The sequence below is a fragment of the Hypanus sabinus genome, chromosome 6 (genome assembly GCF_030144855.1).
Source record: "Hypanus sabinus isolate sHypSab1 chromosome 6, sHypSab1.hap1, whole genome shotgun sequence".
Taxonomy (NCBI): domain Eukaryota; kingdom Metazoa; phylum Chordata; class Chondrichthyes; order Myliobatiformes; family Dasyatidae; genus Hypanus; species Hypanus sabinus.
In genome coordinates, this window is record NC_082711.1 from 59,343,742 (window position 1) to 59,361,911 (window position 18,170).

Consider the following 18,170-nt stretch of genomic DNA (forward strand, 5'->3'; position numbering starts at 1 on the left):
GTTATATGTAAAAGTGTGTAAATGGCATTTGTCATTACTCTGTCACATCATACATATGCACCTCACTTAAAATAAAAACAAAGTTAGACTTGCATTTCCCTCTACCTGCTTCCTTTTAATTAGTTTTATGTTTTGGATTTACAAAATATAATCGCGGCCATGAGGAACTTCTAAACTAACCTGAGACGACTACTCACTTGTTGAAGCGCAGTAAGATGTTCAAGTTTTAAAAAGTGCAGCAAAAGATAGTCAATTAAAAGATACAGCACAACACGTACTTTTTTTGGGAAGGGACAGACTTAGCTGAGTTAAAAAAATACGGCTGAAAACAAACATATTCATGGGTTCATAAACAGTGAGTACCGGGTGATAATAATCATAAATTTTTTAAAAAGCAGAAATGGGTGGCTACATTATGAAGATTAACATGTATAATTGCACGAGATGACTGGATACTGAGTGAATTCAGCAGTACTTTGAAGATAATGAAACAGCCAATGAGAAGTGAATGCCAATTTTGCTGAGCACATTGGATTTAAAGGCTACAGTTTGTTTAGAAGTCAAATTGCTCCAACCAAACGAGCCAAAATGAGCATTGCTGATACTGTGAAAGTAATGCAGGAACATGTAGAACCAAACATACTGTTGATTGCAGAATGCGTTAAGTTTAATCAAAAGGAAGGAGAGTCCCTGTCAGGTCAGTGATGGGCTTGATGATGCACTGAGAGATTGTTTAGTTTGTGAAATCTTATACGAAAGTATTCTAACTGAAACACAACTGAGTAAATGAAAATGAGCATGGATAAAATTGCAATGTCTAAACAGAAAGCGGCCTGGCTGAACAAACTGTGTTACCGCCGTGGCAGGGGCTCACATACATACACCAGACCAGTGCAGGTTTAAAGGTGAAGTTTGCAGAAAATGCAACAAAAATGAGTGGACTGCCTAGGGAAGAGAAATAGATAAAATGTCAAGTTGCAGTTTCAAAAAAAGTACTAATCTGTATGCTGCTGATGAAAAGTCTGAGGGACATTGGACTGCATAGCCTTGAGATTTATAATGTGAAAACTAATAGAAAAGCAAATTGACTTACACCTGAAGTGAATGGCCAATTAATTAAAATGTTACTGGACACTGGCTTGGCTGTTTCAGACATTCCACAAAATGAGTTTAAAAGGCATTTCAAAGATACTGAAGCCTGCAGATATCCAACTAAGAACTTACACTGGGAAAAGATTAACTCCTGTGGGAATGACATTAGTAACAGTAAAATATCCTTATCCGTGGGGGATTGGTTCCAGAACCCCCGCGGATACCAAAATTCACAGATTCTCAAGTCCTTTATTTAACATGTATCAGTACGGTGGTGTTTAGGACCCAGCGAAACCCTGGACTTTATTTAATGTCTCCGTGCAGTGGACATTAAAACCAGGTGGTGCAGATCTGAATCTGGAATGTTTCTGTTCATGAAAATAATCACGATGAAAAATAATGTGTAAGTAATAAAGCGATCAGAAAGAAGTAAAACGCCATCGGTCATTGGAAAAGTGTTAGGCTACAGTTGGTCAATGATCTGAACAATTTTAATGAAGCATGTGAAAGGCCCTGCCGCAATGAAAGCTACAATTATTACTAAGCAACGCAGTGGTTAAATTATTAAAATACGTATGTTTCTTAAGTGTTTTATATGCATAGAAAGGAAAAATATGTGTTATATACTAAGAAGAACATTTGACTGACGCTAAATAATACTGGATGTACCTGTTCCGACTTTAAATCTGACTTAAAAATGGACTCAGGAATGGAACTCATTCACAACCCGGGGACTGCCTGTACTTTTAAGTCATTTCTAGATTACTAATACCTAATACAATGTAAATAGTTGTTATAATGTATTGTTTAGGGAATAATGACAAGAAAAAAATAGTCCGTATATGCTCAAGCAATGAATGCTGGAGAGAGAACTTCTGGGTTTTCCGCGTTGAATCCGCGCATACGGAATCCGCGGAGGAGGGCCGACTGTATTGTAACAAACAAGCCACATTGGGCTTGAATGTGGTAAAAATGGGAGGGCCGGCATTGTGGGAGAATGAGCAGCTGAGATAAATACAACTTGATTGGAGATCCATCCATCATTTGCATGGCATATGCCCTGTAATTGAGCCAACTGAAAGCGAATTAAGACAGAATGATGCCACAGCTGTGTTCAACAATGGTATTGGAAAATTCAAGCATATCAAGGGTAACATAGTGCTAAATGAAAATACCACATCTAATTTTTATAAAGCCCATCCGGCTCCTTACACCATTCGCAATAAAGTAGCCAGTGAGCCAGATTGCACTGAGGCTGAAGGAGCTCTTTCCAAAGTTGAATGGAGCCCATGGGTTAGTTTAGGCAGATTGTGTTTGTCTATAATTGTGACTTAGATGAAGATCAGACCACATTTTAAGAATAATGAATGCAGAAAACCAGATAAATTCAAAGGGTTCACAAACTTTTTCTTGCAACTGTATCTAAGTTGAGATGCATTCTATATTAAGTTGAACCTATACCAAGCAGGGATGAGAGTTGTGTACTTAATATTTCAGTAGTATCGTTGTTATGAAGGTACCACAGCTCTGAGGGGCCGAAGGAGCGGGAGCAGCCCCCTCCTTCCGGAGAATCGCATGATCGCTATTAATTCGGGTCTCGGAAGTGAGAGACAATGCAACGGTTCTGACCATTGTTCTTAGAGGCACCTGTGTGTCCCTACTACGTGACAGCAAGCATGGACATGAACACCCTCGGGCAAAGTGGGGGTGGAGATTGCAATCCCCTACTTTGATGGACAGCTACAACTCTGCAAGTAAAGATAAAAGCGGACTGCAGGAGACAGTACCCTAGCGATGCACCAGAGGAACTTGCTTGCTCAACGCTCCCGGGAGAGCTGGAAGCCACTCAGCGCCACGTGTGCTCCTAACTCCTTTGCCTGGGGAGCGGGTGGCTGATACTACCGAGAAGGACTTCGAACTAACAACGGGGAAACCAACACTCCCCTGATTTTAACGGAGTGGTCATAAAGACACGGGCAAGTCTTCTTTTCGTTCTCACCGATCCCTCTAAAACACGTGAAACCCAGCGATTCCTCGAAAGACTTCTGAATGACTCTTTATATTTCCAATGGACAAAAATAGTATCCCCTAGACAACAGCCGATATTAATGATGATTATGACTATACCCGTGCTTTAGATTGCGTATTGGTGATGTGCATTATCTGAATGTTTGCATTAACCTTACTTTTGTGCCTCTTTATAAATAAAAAACATTTGAAAATAGTGACATCAGACTTCAACGGACCTCTCTATCTTTGCTGGTAAGTTCTCCAGTTACGGGATACGTAACATCGTAAACATATTGTTTGATTAAGCATTCTTTGTTGTTTACACAATGCAAAGCAAGTTATATGTAAAAGTACATAAATGGCAAGTGACATTACACCACATCATCATACATCTTGCTAAAGTAAAAAATGAAACACATACATTAATTCCCAGCTCTGTGTTTCCTTTCAATTAGTTTTTTTTATATTTTAGGATTACAAAACATAACAGCATCCAAAATAACTTGGATTAGCTGAAGCAAAAGTCTTTTTCAGTATTTGAGAAGATCAAATATTGGAAGGCATTGGCTAAATTTTAAGAGATGTCTGAGACATTTTTTTCATGGAGAATGGAGGCTGCCTGGAAAGCACTGCCAGGGGTGGGGGTGAAACACTACCAGGGTATGACAGCAAAATGATAAGGACATTTAAGAGGCATTTAGACAGATGCATGGAAAGGCAGGGAATAGCTTGATTTAGGCCATGTGCAGTTTATATTAGCATCATGATCAGTGCAAACATGATGGGCTGAAGGGCCTGTTCCAGGGCTATAGTGTTCTCTGCAAACTCTTGAAGTAATTTTTTTGTAATTATAATTCCTCTCTTTTATTCAGATATCTTGATTTGACATCTAGCTTAGAGCATTTTTAAAAGTTTGTAACTTTACTTGTATTCTTCAATGGCATATCATACTATTTAAAATCATCACACCATGCTCATTCCTTTTTTTCAAGCCCCCAACAATTCCATATGTATAGCAAAGTTAATTTGAGCTATATCAAAGGTTTTATATGCTATACTTCACCAGTTTCTCTGTTATATGGACCTTTCCTGTTAATCCCAAAGTATTTTATTCAGCAAACTACTTAATAATTCAATGCCTAGAATTAAGTAACTCAATTACATTGGACATGCTTTGTTTAAAATACAACTTGAATCCCAATCGATAATCTTGCATATTTATCTTCAAACTAAGAGCTGACATTGGGGCAAATATCGACAAAACATTTATTTCAAGTCTATGACTTCACCTGAAATACTTCTATCGCAAGATTGTGAAAACAAGTGTCACACATGATGATGTTGCCTCATTTGGTCTAGCAAGCTTTGTTAAGAATTTGGATACTTTGTTACATATTTCCATACTGGCAGGCTACCATGTAAGTTTAAAAGCTTACAGGCACTATGCACAATTAAATCACAAGTAACACCTTAATTAAACTCTCATTAAACTGTGGTACTTCCATTATTACACATATTGTTAATCTGTTTCTCCAACATACCATTCATCTCTTGAGAAGCAAAGCTGACTTTACAAAGTTGAAGAGTACTAAATTTTCATAAAAGTTATCCTACATGAAAGTGACAATCTTTATATTATAGAAGCAATCAAGCTATCGAGGCTGTAACATACATCTTCAACACATTCTTCAACATTTCAGCATTTTTGATGTAAAAACTCCGTGTTTGGTATCCTATATATTGCTGAGAGAAACTTAGAATTTAGAATAATGTCAAGAGTGCAGCCAAGAACAAAAATGGAATGAGAATTATTCAGCTGGAACACAGAATTTCCTTTCTTGGAACTCATTAGGCACCTGAAACATACGTGGTATGCTGTGCTTGAGAAGGGATTTTTGTTGTTTGAATTATGATTGCAGGGTTGCATTAACAGAAAACCTTTAAACCAAAACAAAGTGAGAGCAAAACTGAACCAGGAATTAGTAGGACCTTTAATCTTAATCTCAGTTATGTTTGATCTTCTGTGGTACATTCTTTTTTTTAAGGATAAGAAGAAAAGTATAGTTTTGCAGGTTATTTTAGTAATAACACACTAGATGAATAATGAAAATATAATGAATATGCATCAGAATTTTTAGATATTAAGCCACTATTTTGGTTTAAAGTACACGGAACGTGGATAAGAGGTAATCCTACTGGGATGGCAGTCGATAGCCAAAATGTTGCTAATGGAGTGGAAGATTGCCTGCAAGGAGGTATGGTAGAAGAAACCATCAAGATGAATGCTGGACTCTGATTAAAAATAATGCATTTGTGTAAAAAATTAATATTACTGTACAGTTAAGTTAAAATATACTTGAATGCATCTATATTGCCAATTAATATGAATCACTGTCAGAAATGTAAAGGAAAAACTATAATTTTATTTTTGTTACAAACTGTAAAGGAAGCTTTTTTAAATCATAGTAACACAGAGAACACATACTATTCAGGTTCTGACACCAGATCCAAGGCTCTCATCACATCTTCCAGCAGTGTGTCTGGTATAAATCCATTATCTGTAATGGAACAAGAAAAATTTTTGATTTAAAAACCTCAGAAACTTTGTAATGATGGATACAAGAAACAGTTCATTATTTGAGGAAGATCAAAATTCTGATCTTAGCACTTCTGCTTGCTGTACATTGCAATAAATCTTAGGAATGTCAAGCATTTATAACCAGAATTAAATCTGTCAGCTTTGCACATATAATTTGTACTAGTATTGCTTATAAGCTTTATCATCCAAGAAATGATTCAGCATAAATCTTTCAAATCAATGTAACACTTTAACCTTCAGATCCATCGAACAGCAAACCTGCAGGATCCCAAGAGTGATACAAAGCTAGTCCACAGCTGGTTTCCAATTATAGGTATTCCTATACTTAATATTCAGGCAATGATGCACACACATTTGTGTACATATGTGGCACATATGTACAGGAAGTGACATTATCGTTCACAGAAACAGATCACGTTTTCATATGGATATATTTATATAATTGGCTTTGCACATGTAGAAAGCTCATGGTGAGGAATTGCATGGGGTACTGAAGTTTAATTTCTGCAATCACATTCAGCACATTAACTTGAATTAGCCTTCACTCTTAAAATCAATGTTTTCAAAAAACTTCCTTTCATTACTTCTTTCAATAATTAATGCAACTGATTCTCATTTGTCATTGAACTGGCCTAGCAAGACACTCTGCACAAGAGCAATTATGAATGGACAACAAATGTTTGCTTTGTCACCAAGGTCCAGAGCGTAAAAAAGTTACGCTAGTTAATGAAAGGATGTAATGGGCAAGAACCTAGTTCAACAAAACTATACGTGATAGCTACACAAAAACTATTCTGATGTCTTAGACTTCTTGGACCCCGTAGGTGGACATAAATCTCATGGCCCTTTTTTGGGCATTGGGGGCTTCCTCGTAGTGTTCTAGTAATACGTGCTTCATCTCTCACATTATCACATCCCCAAGATGTGCAAAATGCAGTCATTTCTTACAACAGTGACTACTGTATAAAAAGTTTCTAATTTCTGTAACACTTACCCCACAGATTGGTATATGTCTGTTGTTCTAAAGATATTTTCACTTTTTTTCTCACAAAATTTAAATGCTGTGCAATCAGATTCACCAAACCAATTACACTTCTACTAATATCCCAGATGCATTACCCCTAAAGATGTACATAAGAATCTTAAATTACCAAAGGGCTGATGCCTTCCAGTCATTATAATTAATAGCATCAAATGTTTCCTTTCTTGCTATTTCAATAAAAAGATACCAAAAGGTGACAGTTAGTGACTATTTCAGTCATAATTTCTGCATGCCTTTTGTTATTGCTCAGCTTTAATCTCCTCAAGCATCACATAGCCCTCCCACATTTTTTACTGAGCTGAAGTTAACAGAGGTAGCAGAAAGAGCTCAGCCATGTCTACTCAACAATGAACTGCCTACAAATATTTGTTCTCACTAATAATACAAGCTGTGAAACAGCCCTATGGTATTCATATGGCAAATGCCTCTTAAGCTAACTCCTGGCACTTTTAACAATAAAGGAAGTTTATAGAACAATGATGTTTCAGACTGAATTTTCAAAGTCATAAACTATGGCATTAAAGAAAACAATATTCAAGAAGCACAGTTAGAGAGGAATAAGAGAGGGCTATGTTGGAATAGGAAATATGATTAAGTTAAGAATTCAGCAACCACTTTTCCTTAATTCCATTCTAATTATTCACCTCTTTTTAATATGTTGGAATGAAATATATTTTTATCAGAAGATGCTGCACAATGTGTTCAACTACAAACACACACCTGAAAGGTTACAAGATGACAATTTCTGTATTGTTTGGATGTTTTGCAACTGATGTGCTTTATTAAACTTCTCTTGTTAATCGATGCTGTTGATGTTCTCAACACTATTATGCAACCAGTAATGAAAACATTACATTCATTATCCATAATTATGTTTTACTGGATTGTAAATGAGTTAATATGCCAGAAACCTTTTTAATGTTGAGGTTACATTAGATCTTCCCTAGTTTTCAAAACTATATTAATCTGAAAAATCCAGTATTAATCACAGAATTAACAAAGTGGTGGCAAAGCACAAGCATATTGTCAGTCATAATTGTTTGTAACAATCTACTGGTCATTTTTGTTATAATCAATCAAATTAAATAAATTATGCTTTTCAAGTGATTATCTGCAATGCTCTTACAATATTACTGATGAAGTGAGAATGCAATTGGAAGTGTTCTGATCTAATGTCAACAGGATTCAAGGTCCTTCAGTTTAGTCATTGATAACTTGTGACTTGAGAAATTATTAATTTAAATAGGAAACACTAGACATTTATGATGGTACTTTTCTTCCAGAATCTTGTGTAAGAAGGACTGAGTGCTGTTATAATACAACTGTTTTTATTGTGCAACTTTTAAGAAAGTAGGATACAAATAGGCCTTACAACATCTTGAGCCTGCTCTGCTGATAATAATGCCACAATTTATTACATTGTATTTCTTTGCTAATTCTTATTCCCACTGTACTCAAAAAATTACCAAGCTCAGATTCTAAGGAGTTTCAACTGAGTATTTATAACACTGTAAGGTGAAGCAATGAAATTAATTTCTTCTTGCTCAACCCTAAATAGCATTTCAGGGTAATAGTTTTTACCCTGTCCAAGCTGAAGTTCATTGTCATCTGACTGTACATACTTGGGCATGCAGTAAGATGGCAGTGTGGCTGGTCGCAGCAGCCACTGTGGTCCAAACAAAGATGCAATTGTTTGTCCTTCACGTTGTTACGAATGTGCCACAGCTCTGAAGGGTGCGGGGTAGCCCCCTCCTTTGTGAGAATCGCAAGATCACTATTAAGTCAGTTCAGGAGACTCAGGAAATGAGAGAAAGACATGCAGAATCCACAAAGAATTTGGAATGTGTCCTGGCCTCCGAAAGGCAGAACCATTGATACAGGCTATTGTCTCTTGGAGACGGAATAGTGTATTGAATCCGGTACAATGCATTGAAGCCCCAGGCAATGAACCGAGGGGGAGGTTGGTGGAGGGATTGCATCATCCCAACCTGATTGACATCTGAGACCCTGTGAGTCAGGATAAAAGAGGGTCTGTGGGAACAGCCCCTCAGACGCACCAGAAGAGACGCTAGCGATCCCGTAATAGCGAAAGCGGGTGGGAAGGCTACGAATGTCCGTTTCTACTTGCCCCAGAATCGGTGGGCCTTTACCACGGAAGAACGGTTTTTAGCTAACAACGGGGAAATCAACTCCCAACAACTCTCAAAGGATTGACATCATAAAAGGAATGGGCAAGTTTTACCCGTCTTTCTCTCCAACCAAAAAAGCTGCAGCTTGAATGAACTAAAGTGACTTCTATATTTCCATCAGACAGTACATTAGCCCCTAGACAATGATAGAGCTATTCCTTATTGATTATTATTATACCCGCGCTTTTAGATTTAGTATTGACGACGTATATTATCTGTATGTTTGCATTGATATTATTTTTGTGTACTTTTATCAATAAATACTGTTAAAAATAGTACCATCAGACTTCATCGGACCTCTCTATCTTTGCTGGTAAGTGACCCAGTTACGGGGTACGTAACAACGTCTTTTTTATGATCACAAAACACTGCTGGATATCAAGAACACCAAGCAATGCAGGTCTACCCCACTAGCAAGTTGCTTGTTAGTGAAGGAGCTGGACTTGTTGCGGACTGTGTTGCCGTTGACTAGAGAAAAGTGTTGGAGGCAGTGCGCAGTCCAACAAATGGTGCAAATCACTGTCTTGGACGTTCTTCTTGTGATCGCAAGACCCTGTTGAACAGTGGTAATGTATAATACTGCAAGTCCGATTCACTGGTTTATGGACAAGAATGACATAGCCTCAGTTAGTGCACAGACCAGGATCTAATGCCATAGGTCACCAATTGCAGCTGCCCAGGAGATCAGACGTTAAAGATGGTGTGGCACAGCAAGCATCCATGCTGGTTTGGGGGCTGGACCCTAATGCTACCCTCCAGTGTACGCTTGGTGGAAGCCAAGCTGGATTGCAATCAGCTGTGGCTGCAGAAGTGTATAATGATTGGACTGCCTTGGGCTTCTTCTTGCCAACAACATCCCATCAATCTGCGACACATGACACACAGGGGCGGGTTTTTTTTTGTGACTGTATATTTACTGTTATTGTAATTATGTGTGCTTTATGTGCCTTGTGCTGCGCTTGTCAATAGGTACTGTGTTTTGCACCTTGGCCCCACAGGAATGCTATTTCGTTTGACTGCATTCATGGGTATTCATGCATGGTTGAATGACAATTAAACCTGAACTTGATATATACAAACACGAGAAATCCAAAGCAACATACACAAAGTGCTGGAGGAACTCAGCAAACATATTTCCCTGGACTACAGTGCACCCACAAAACATATATCATACACAGGACATAAAGCGATATATTACCATTAATTAAAATGTATCTCAACGGGCGTGCAGCACAGATAAACAGTAAACAGCTCGCTGTTCCAGTAATGAGACTTCAGTGGTGGCAGGCTATTCATTAGTCTCACAGACTGAGAAAAGAAGCTGTTACCCAGTCTGGCAATTCCAGTCCTGATGCTCCTGTACCTCCTTCCCAATGGTAGTGGGTCATCAAGATTGTGGGATGGGTGGTTCGGATCCTCAACAATGCTTCGAGCCATTTGTATACAGAATTACATAGAATCTTCATATTCTATGCCTCCTACTGCTAGACTCTCCTAGAGGAAACATACAGCACTATAGCACAGCAACAGGCCCTTTAGCCTATCTTGTCCACACCGATCCATTAATATGAGTAGGCCATTGATCTGCACCTGGGCTATAGACTTCCATATCTCTCACATTAATGTACTTACCCAAAATTCTCTTAAATGTTGAAATCAATCCGCATCCACCTGCTGACAGTTTGTTCCACCTTCTCAGTGAAGAGGCTCACTCTCAAGTTCCCTTTCATTTAAATATTTCACCTTTTATCCTTAACCCATAATCTATATTTCTAGTCTCAGCCAAACTCAGTAGAAAAAGCGTCTTGCTTCTCTATCTCTATTCCTATACCTAGCATCTACCTTGTTAATCCCTGTCTCAATCATCTAAACATGCATGAACATGGGTAAACCTCACCGAGTTGCTCCTAAGAGGAACTCTCTCATACCAGAAAATAAACTGGAAACACATACAAAATGCTGAATGAATTAAGCACGCCAGGCAGCATCTATGGAAAAGAGTAAACAGTCGAAATTTTGAACCGAGACCCTTCACCAGGACTAGAAAAGAAGACAGGAAGACAGAGCAAGAAGCGGTGGGGGGGGGGGGGGGGGGGGAGAGATGAAGTGAAGGGCTGGGAAGTTCATTGGGGAAAGAGATAAAGGGCTGGAGAAGGAGCTATCTGATAGGGGAGGGTAGAGGACAACATAAGAAGGGGAAGGAAGAAGAGCACCTGAGGGAGGTAATGGGCTGGTAAGGAGATAAGGTGACAAAGGGAAATGGGAATGGGGAATGGTGAAGGAGTAGGGAACAATTATTGGAAGTTCGAGAAATCAATGTCCATATCATCAGGCCGGACTCTACCCAGACAGAATATAAGGTGTTGCCTCATCATGGCAGTAGAGGAAGCCATGGACTGACATAGCAGAATGGGAAGTTGAATTGAAATGAATGGCCACCGGGAGATCCTGCTTTTTCTGGTAGATGCTCGGCAAAGCGGTCTCCCAATCTATTTTGAGTCTCACTGATATACAGGAGGCCACACCAGGAGTACCAGATACAGCAGATGATCCCAAAAGACTCACAGGTGAAGTGTCGTCTGGGAGGACTGTTTGGGGCTGTGAATGGTAGTGAGGAAGAAGGTGTAGGGGCAGGTATGGCACTTGCTCTGCTTGCAAGGATAAGTCCCAGGAGGGAGATCAGTGGGGACGGACAAATGGACAAGGGAGTCACTTAGGGACCATTCTCTGTGGAAAATGGAAGTTGGGGGGAAGGGAAAGATACGCTTGGTGATGGGATCCCATTGGAGATGACAGAAGTTACTGAGAACTATGTGTGGACATGGAAGTTAGTGGGGTGGTAGGTGAGGACAAGAGGAGCCCTATCCCTGGTGGGGTGGCGGCAGGATGGGGTGAGGGCAGACATGCATGAAATGGAAGACATGGTGGTGAGGGTAGCATTGATGATGGAGGAAGAAGAGCCCCTTTCTTTGAAGGAGGAGGACATTTCATTCATTCTGGAATGAAGCGCCTCATCTTGAAGAACTGACGGGGGGGTGGGGGGGGGATGACATTTTTCCAAGTAAAGGGGTAGGAAGAGTTATAGTCCAGGTAGCTGTGGGAATCAGTGGGTTTATAAAAGATAACAGTAGATAAACTGTCTCTAGAGATAGAGACAGAAAGATCGAGAAAGAGGATGGTGTCAGAAATGGATCAGGTAAACTTGAGGGCAATGCTTTACTGTGCCAGCAATGAGAATTCAATTCTGTTGTCTGTGAAGACATTTTCCCTGTGGCTGTGTGTTTCCTCTGGGTGCTACAGTTTCTTGCCACATTGCAAAGACATACAGGGTAGGGTAGTAAGTTTTAGGCATTCTACATTGCCACCAGAAGCAATGCGAAACTTTCGAGCTGCCCAGGCACATTCCCAGCCTGTGCTGGCCACTGATGTAAACAATGCATTTTCACTGGATGTTTTGACATACAGTTGCAAGAAAAAGTTTGGGACCCTTTGCAATTACCTGATTTCCTGCATTAATTACTCATAAAATATGGTCTGATCTTCATCTAAGGTTACAATAATAGACAAACACAACCTGCTTAAAATAATAACACACAACAATTGTATATCTTCTCATCAACAGAGTGCACCATTTAAACAATCACAGTCTAGGTTTAAAAAAGTATGTGAACCTCTAAGTTAATGCCTTCCACAAAAGGCATTTGGAGTCAGGTGTTCCAATCAATGAGATGAGATTGGAGATATGGGTTATAGAGGATGCTCTGCCCTACGAAAAAACACACAAATCAGGTTACTGACAGAGTCTGCTCTTCTGAAGAAAGATCTGTTTATGTGCACCAGACCTCGATCAAAACCTGAAGAATTGTAGAGATGCATGAAGCTGGAAAAGGCTACAAAAGCATTTCTAAAGAATCCTGCAAATATCACACCAAGAGCACAACATGCAATGCTGAAGGAGGTGAAAACGAACTCAAGGGTTAATAGCAAAAGAACTGCAGAAATCTCTAGAACTTACTAAGGTCTCTGTTCACGTGTCCACTGTAAGAAAAACACTGAACTTGATTGGTGTTCATGGAAGGACACCATGGAGGAAACAACTGCTCTCCAAAAAAACTGCTGCACAGCTCAAATTTGCAAAAGACCACCTGGATGTTTCACAACACTTCTGAGAAAATGTTCTGTGGACAGATGAGACAAAAGTTGAACTTTTTGGGAGAAATGCATACTGCTATGTTTGGAGGAAAAAGGACACTGTACACCAACACCAAAACCTCATCCCAACTGCGAAGCATGGTGGAAGGAGCATCATGGTTTGGGACTGCTTTGTTGCCTCAGGGCTTGGACAGCTTGCAGTCATTGAGGAAACAATTAATTCAAAATTGTATCTAGATACTTTACAGAATGTCAAGAGTAGCAGTCCATCACCTGAAGCTTAATAAAAGTTGGATGATCCAAAACACAAGAGTAAATTAACAACAGAACGGTCTAAAAAGAAAAAAAAAATCATGTTTTTTATTGGCCAAGTCAAGTCCAGAAACTGAGATACTGTGGCATGGCCTGAAGAGAGCTGTACATGCAAGGTATCCCAGAAATATTGATGAACTGAAACAGTTTTGTATGGAGGAATGGTCTAAAATTCCTCCTCACTGTTGTGCAAGTTTGATCAGCAGCTATAAGAAAAGGTTGGTGGAGGTTATTGCTACTAAAGGAAGTTCTACCAGCTATTAAATACAAGGTTTCACATAAATGTTCCAGCCTGGACAGTGAATGATTAAGTAATCTGTTCAATAAAGAAATAAAAGTACAATTGTTTCTGTAAAAATACAAAATGCTGGCAGAACTCAGCAGGCCAAACGGCATCTATGGGAGGAGGTAGTGACAATGTTTCGGCCCGTTTTTATTTCCAGCATCTGCAGATTCACTCCTGTTACAATTGTTTCTGTGTTTTTTTAGTTAAGGCAGATTGTGTTTGTCTATTATTGTGACTTAGATGAAGATCAGATCATACATTATGAGTAATTAATGCAGAAAACCATGTAATTGTACAGAGTTCACAATCTTTTTCTTGCAACTGTACACGTAACAAATAAAGCTATCTATCTAGCTTCAAACAACTCCAATTCTGGCTTCCCACGTTTCAATCTTCAAACACCTGAGTTTTTCCAAAAACATCGCTGCCTAACTTATTTTGCACTAATCCCCACTCACTCATCATCCCTGTGCATGCTATACATCAATTCCCAATCTTCCGCAATGATTCTACCTCTTTTCAAATGCCACAGGACAGATCTCAGCTAAAAGAAGTTGCCCAAAAGGTTGCTGTTAAATTTGTCCCCTCATCCTAAATCTATACACTCTAGTTTTAGTGTTCAATACTCTGGGGAAAAGACCAATATATGGGTCTCATATCTCCAAACATTTCTATAAGGTCGCTCCTCATTCTGCAATGTTCCAAGGAAAAAAGATCCACCATGGTCAACCTCATCCCTATAACTTAGGCCCTTCAGTCTGGCAACATGCTGATAACTCATTCCTGCAAAGCTTCCAGTAAAATCCACATCTTTCCTGTAACACAATGACTAAAATTATACACTGCACTCCAAGTGCAGCATCACCAGTTTCATACAACTGCAAAATAATGAACCAACTCCTATACTCATTACCCTGACTAATGAATGCTTTATTCATCAATCTGTCTGTGATGCCACTTTCAATGAACTTTCCAAAATCCATCACCTGACGTCCATTTGCCTCAACCCACTTCCTTAGCTGATCAAGATCCTCCTGAAACCTATATATAAAAAATAGCATTAAACCACTACCTTCCACTTTTCAACTTTGAGACAATGTTAAATCCACCTTACTGGGTCTCTGTCTTGCTTACTTCCAAACTGCTCACTATTTCACTCTTCCTGTTTTTCATTTTTATTTTACTGTTAAGTGGCAGTTAAGTGTTAAACAGTAGAAACATAGAAGTTTATGCCCCAGGAGGTGGTTATCTGATATTGAGTCTCTGCCATTAATACAAGTGCAAGATGTGACCATCACCTGGTGCTCTGGACTAGAATGGTATCAATTTACATCAGTGCCCTGATGCTGGTGTTTCACAGCTGGATAGCTCAAGTGTACAGTACTGTGTAAAAGTCTTAGGCACATAACATGAGGAAGTGTTTATATAGACATACAGCTAGGGTACCTTCCGCATGGTACTGTAGTAACTTTATGTAATACACTGCACTGCAGCCTCAAAAGAAAACAGATTTCATGACATATGTGGGTAATTAGAAAGCTGATTCTGATAAAGCTCTTTATTGTAGACAGAGTGTGAAGAGGAGAGCCATAGTTGGGAAAAGAGGAAGGGAGAGTGAAGCACCAGAGAGATCTTCTATACGATCAATAAACCGATTGTTTGGAATTAAATGATCTTGCATGGTGTCTCAGGGCAGGGTGTGTCTGCACTTGTGCATCACCTCTCCCCCCTGCACATTGCCCGACACTCCTCCTCTGCCATCCGTCCCATAACTGTCCCCTCTCACCATTCCGAACATCTTGTGCTCCCACCAGATTTACAATCTCTCTGTTCCACGTTGACAAATACAGTACCGTACATTGTCTCAGGCACCCCAGTTATATTATATATCTAAGACTTCTGTACAATATTGTATATCACATTTACCATATTAATTCTTCTAGCGGACTTCAATGTGCAAAAACATCTGAATAAGGACCTGGTGTTAATGGAGTTACTTAATATCTAAGCGCCATGTTTTTCATTGTGTATGAACTGTAAAGTGTGAAACTCATGGATTAAGGACCTACAGTTCAACAGGATTAGAAAATTAATGTCATTAGATGCTATTTAAAAACATAACAACTAAAACCAAGCACAAAGGAGGGGGAGAAATAACACCACTGCAGAACAAAAGTTTCTTGATGCTCATGAAATCCACAAAATCTACTGCTCTGTTCTTTCACATTCTGTATGTAACTAGAAGAATCAGTTAATAGATACCTTTGAAAAATTAGTTTATTCCACATTTTTTGAGCATTGATCATGAATGTGCTAAAGTTAAGAGATCAAACATATTGAAACACAAGTCCAATTTATTTATCAAAATAAATAGCAATTTTTATTAGGAAGGGATTTTAATGTGAATTTACATTTAACCTGGTAGCTCAATTAGTAGGCATTGCGTTTTTCACTTCCCCTCTTCAAAAGAACGGGACAATCTCTCAATGACCAGCTCTTCCTTCATACATCAGTGAGGCCCTGCGCAGATCAAAGTATTTCTGTGTGACTGGCCTTGTTCCAAATGAGCTTGCCATTTGATGAGATCCTGTCTCCCAGTTATTAAATGGTTAGCAGCAATGGACTATCTCAAACACTGCTTATTGCTTCTTGGTGGAGGCAAAGACTCACAATTTCTACGATATAGAATGATGAGCCTTGGAATTGCCAAGGTATAGAAGACGACAGACCAAATGCTGGTAATGAGAATTAACAAGGCAGAGGTGAGCCAAGAGGCCTGTGTCTATTCTGTATGCCTTTACAACTCTATGATAGATCATTTCAATCAGGAAGTGATCCTGCAAAGATCCTCCCACTTGCATTAAATCCCAATTTGCACTTCCTTTCAAGTAAACTCTCGAAATAAGAACTCCACTGTTTTTACCAAGTAATTTGGTTTTTCACTATAATCCACTGACATTTACCTTGGTAGATTCTTGGTCATTACTTTAACAAGCACTGGAGAAGGGAGAGTTTTTGAAGTCAGAATTCATAGAAAGTAGTCAGTTTTGAGTTGTGAGACCAAATCACCTGCCCGTCTTCATGATTCAGCTGTTCTCTATTGAACTGACTCAGATCGACACTGTCATGACTGACGTGTTCGAGGGCAAGAAGATGGTGCTGGATTGCTCAAGTCTAAATGCCCCATTGCAAAAACTCCAGGATCAGCACACAGTATACTGAAAGGTATAATATAACTAATATAACTATTGTTGAGGAAAAGTTATAATGGGGAGATAAACCAACCTTTGCTAACTGAGGAAATTATAGAAGGTACTCTGTTAAAGGAAAACATGTATAAAATGTAACAGTTAGAGGCTGGCCAGTAAACTCTGATAAATTCAGATTCCAGCAAAGAACTAAATAAAATCAAGAAAGAATATAAACATGAGTACAACTTAAGTGAAATATAAAAATCAGAATTAATTTGTTCAAGTAGATTTAAAAAAAAAGTCGATGTGAACACTGGCTCCTTGCAGAATCAGGCTGGGAAGATAATAATGAGGAACTAAAATATCAGAGGAGTTAAGCAGAAATTTTTTTCAGTCATTCTGGTAATACAATTTTCCAGTGGAGGGTATATCATTCCTCCCTTATATTTTACTAATAATAATGAAAAATGGAGTGAAGTTAAATACTTGTACCTTTGTAGGAGAATCAATATTAGCCAAACTAATAGGACTTAATGCTGATCAGCACCATCTGTCTTCAGTCTGCAACTCAACATCCCAAAAGAAGTGGCTGTAGGAATTGACAATTTAATGCTTGAAATTTTCCAAAAATCTTTAGATTTTGGAGGAACTGGAGAAAGTGAAAGCCAAAAATGAATGTATGGCCAGAGAGATGAGTTACATCTGTTTTGGTGGCAGACAACTTGCAGTGAGTCAGGTTTACCTGGGAGAAGCCTCCACTTCATAATGGAGGCTATCAGAGCCAAAGGGCGGTACTCATTAAAGCACACTGCCTTGTATTTCATAAGTACCAGGATGACAGTAGTCTTCTTAAAGCAAGTGGGAACATCAGACTGTATCAGGGAGAGGTTACAGATATCGGCAGGTACCCTTGCCAGCTATCTACACAGGATCTAAGGACAAGGCCACACCACCATTCAGGTTCAATGTTTTTGGCATCTTCATCCTCTGGAAAACTGATCTTATGCCCATAAGTGACTGTAGTTTCTGGTACATTGGAGGCTATTGGTGTAGATGGTGATAGCCCAACATTCTTCTATTCAAAGTGTGAATGGAGTATGTTAAGGTCAGCAGGAAGTGTTCTGCTGTCTGTTGTCAGCAATGCAGCTCAACTTCAGTTTCTAACCTGTTATAGCCCTGCCATCCCTGATGGCTGGGCTGGGATTTAATTTTGGACTGGTATTACCTCTTGGCATCTTTGATAACTTTATAGACGTCATATCTTGATTTCTTGTAAAGGTCAGGGCCCTCTGATTTG

At 39.1% G+C, this 18,170-nt stretch overlaps 1 protein-coding gene across 4 annotated transcripts in view; it reads right to left on the reverse strand.

The window, feature by feature from the left end:
* Positions 1-18,170, reverse strand: part of mindy3 (MINDY lysine 48 deubiquitinase 3) — a 112,587-nt gene that overhangs the window by 14,393 nt on the left and 80,024 nt on the right. For all 4 annotated transcript variants that reach the window (XM_059972248.1, XM_059972247.1, XM_059972249.1 and 1 more), the window contains one exon: positions 5,588-5,660. In XM_059972248.1, the coding sequence (XP_059828231.1) occupies positions 5,588-5,660 (73 nt within the window). The remainder of the gene's footprint in view (positions 1-5,587; positions 5,661-18,170) is intronic.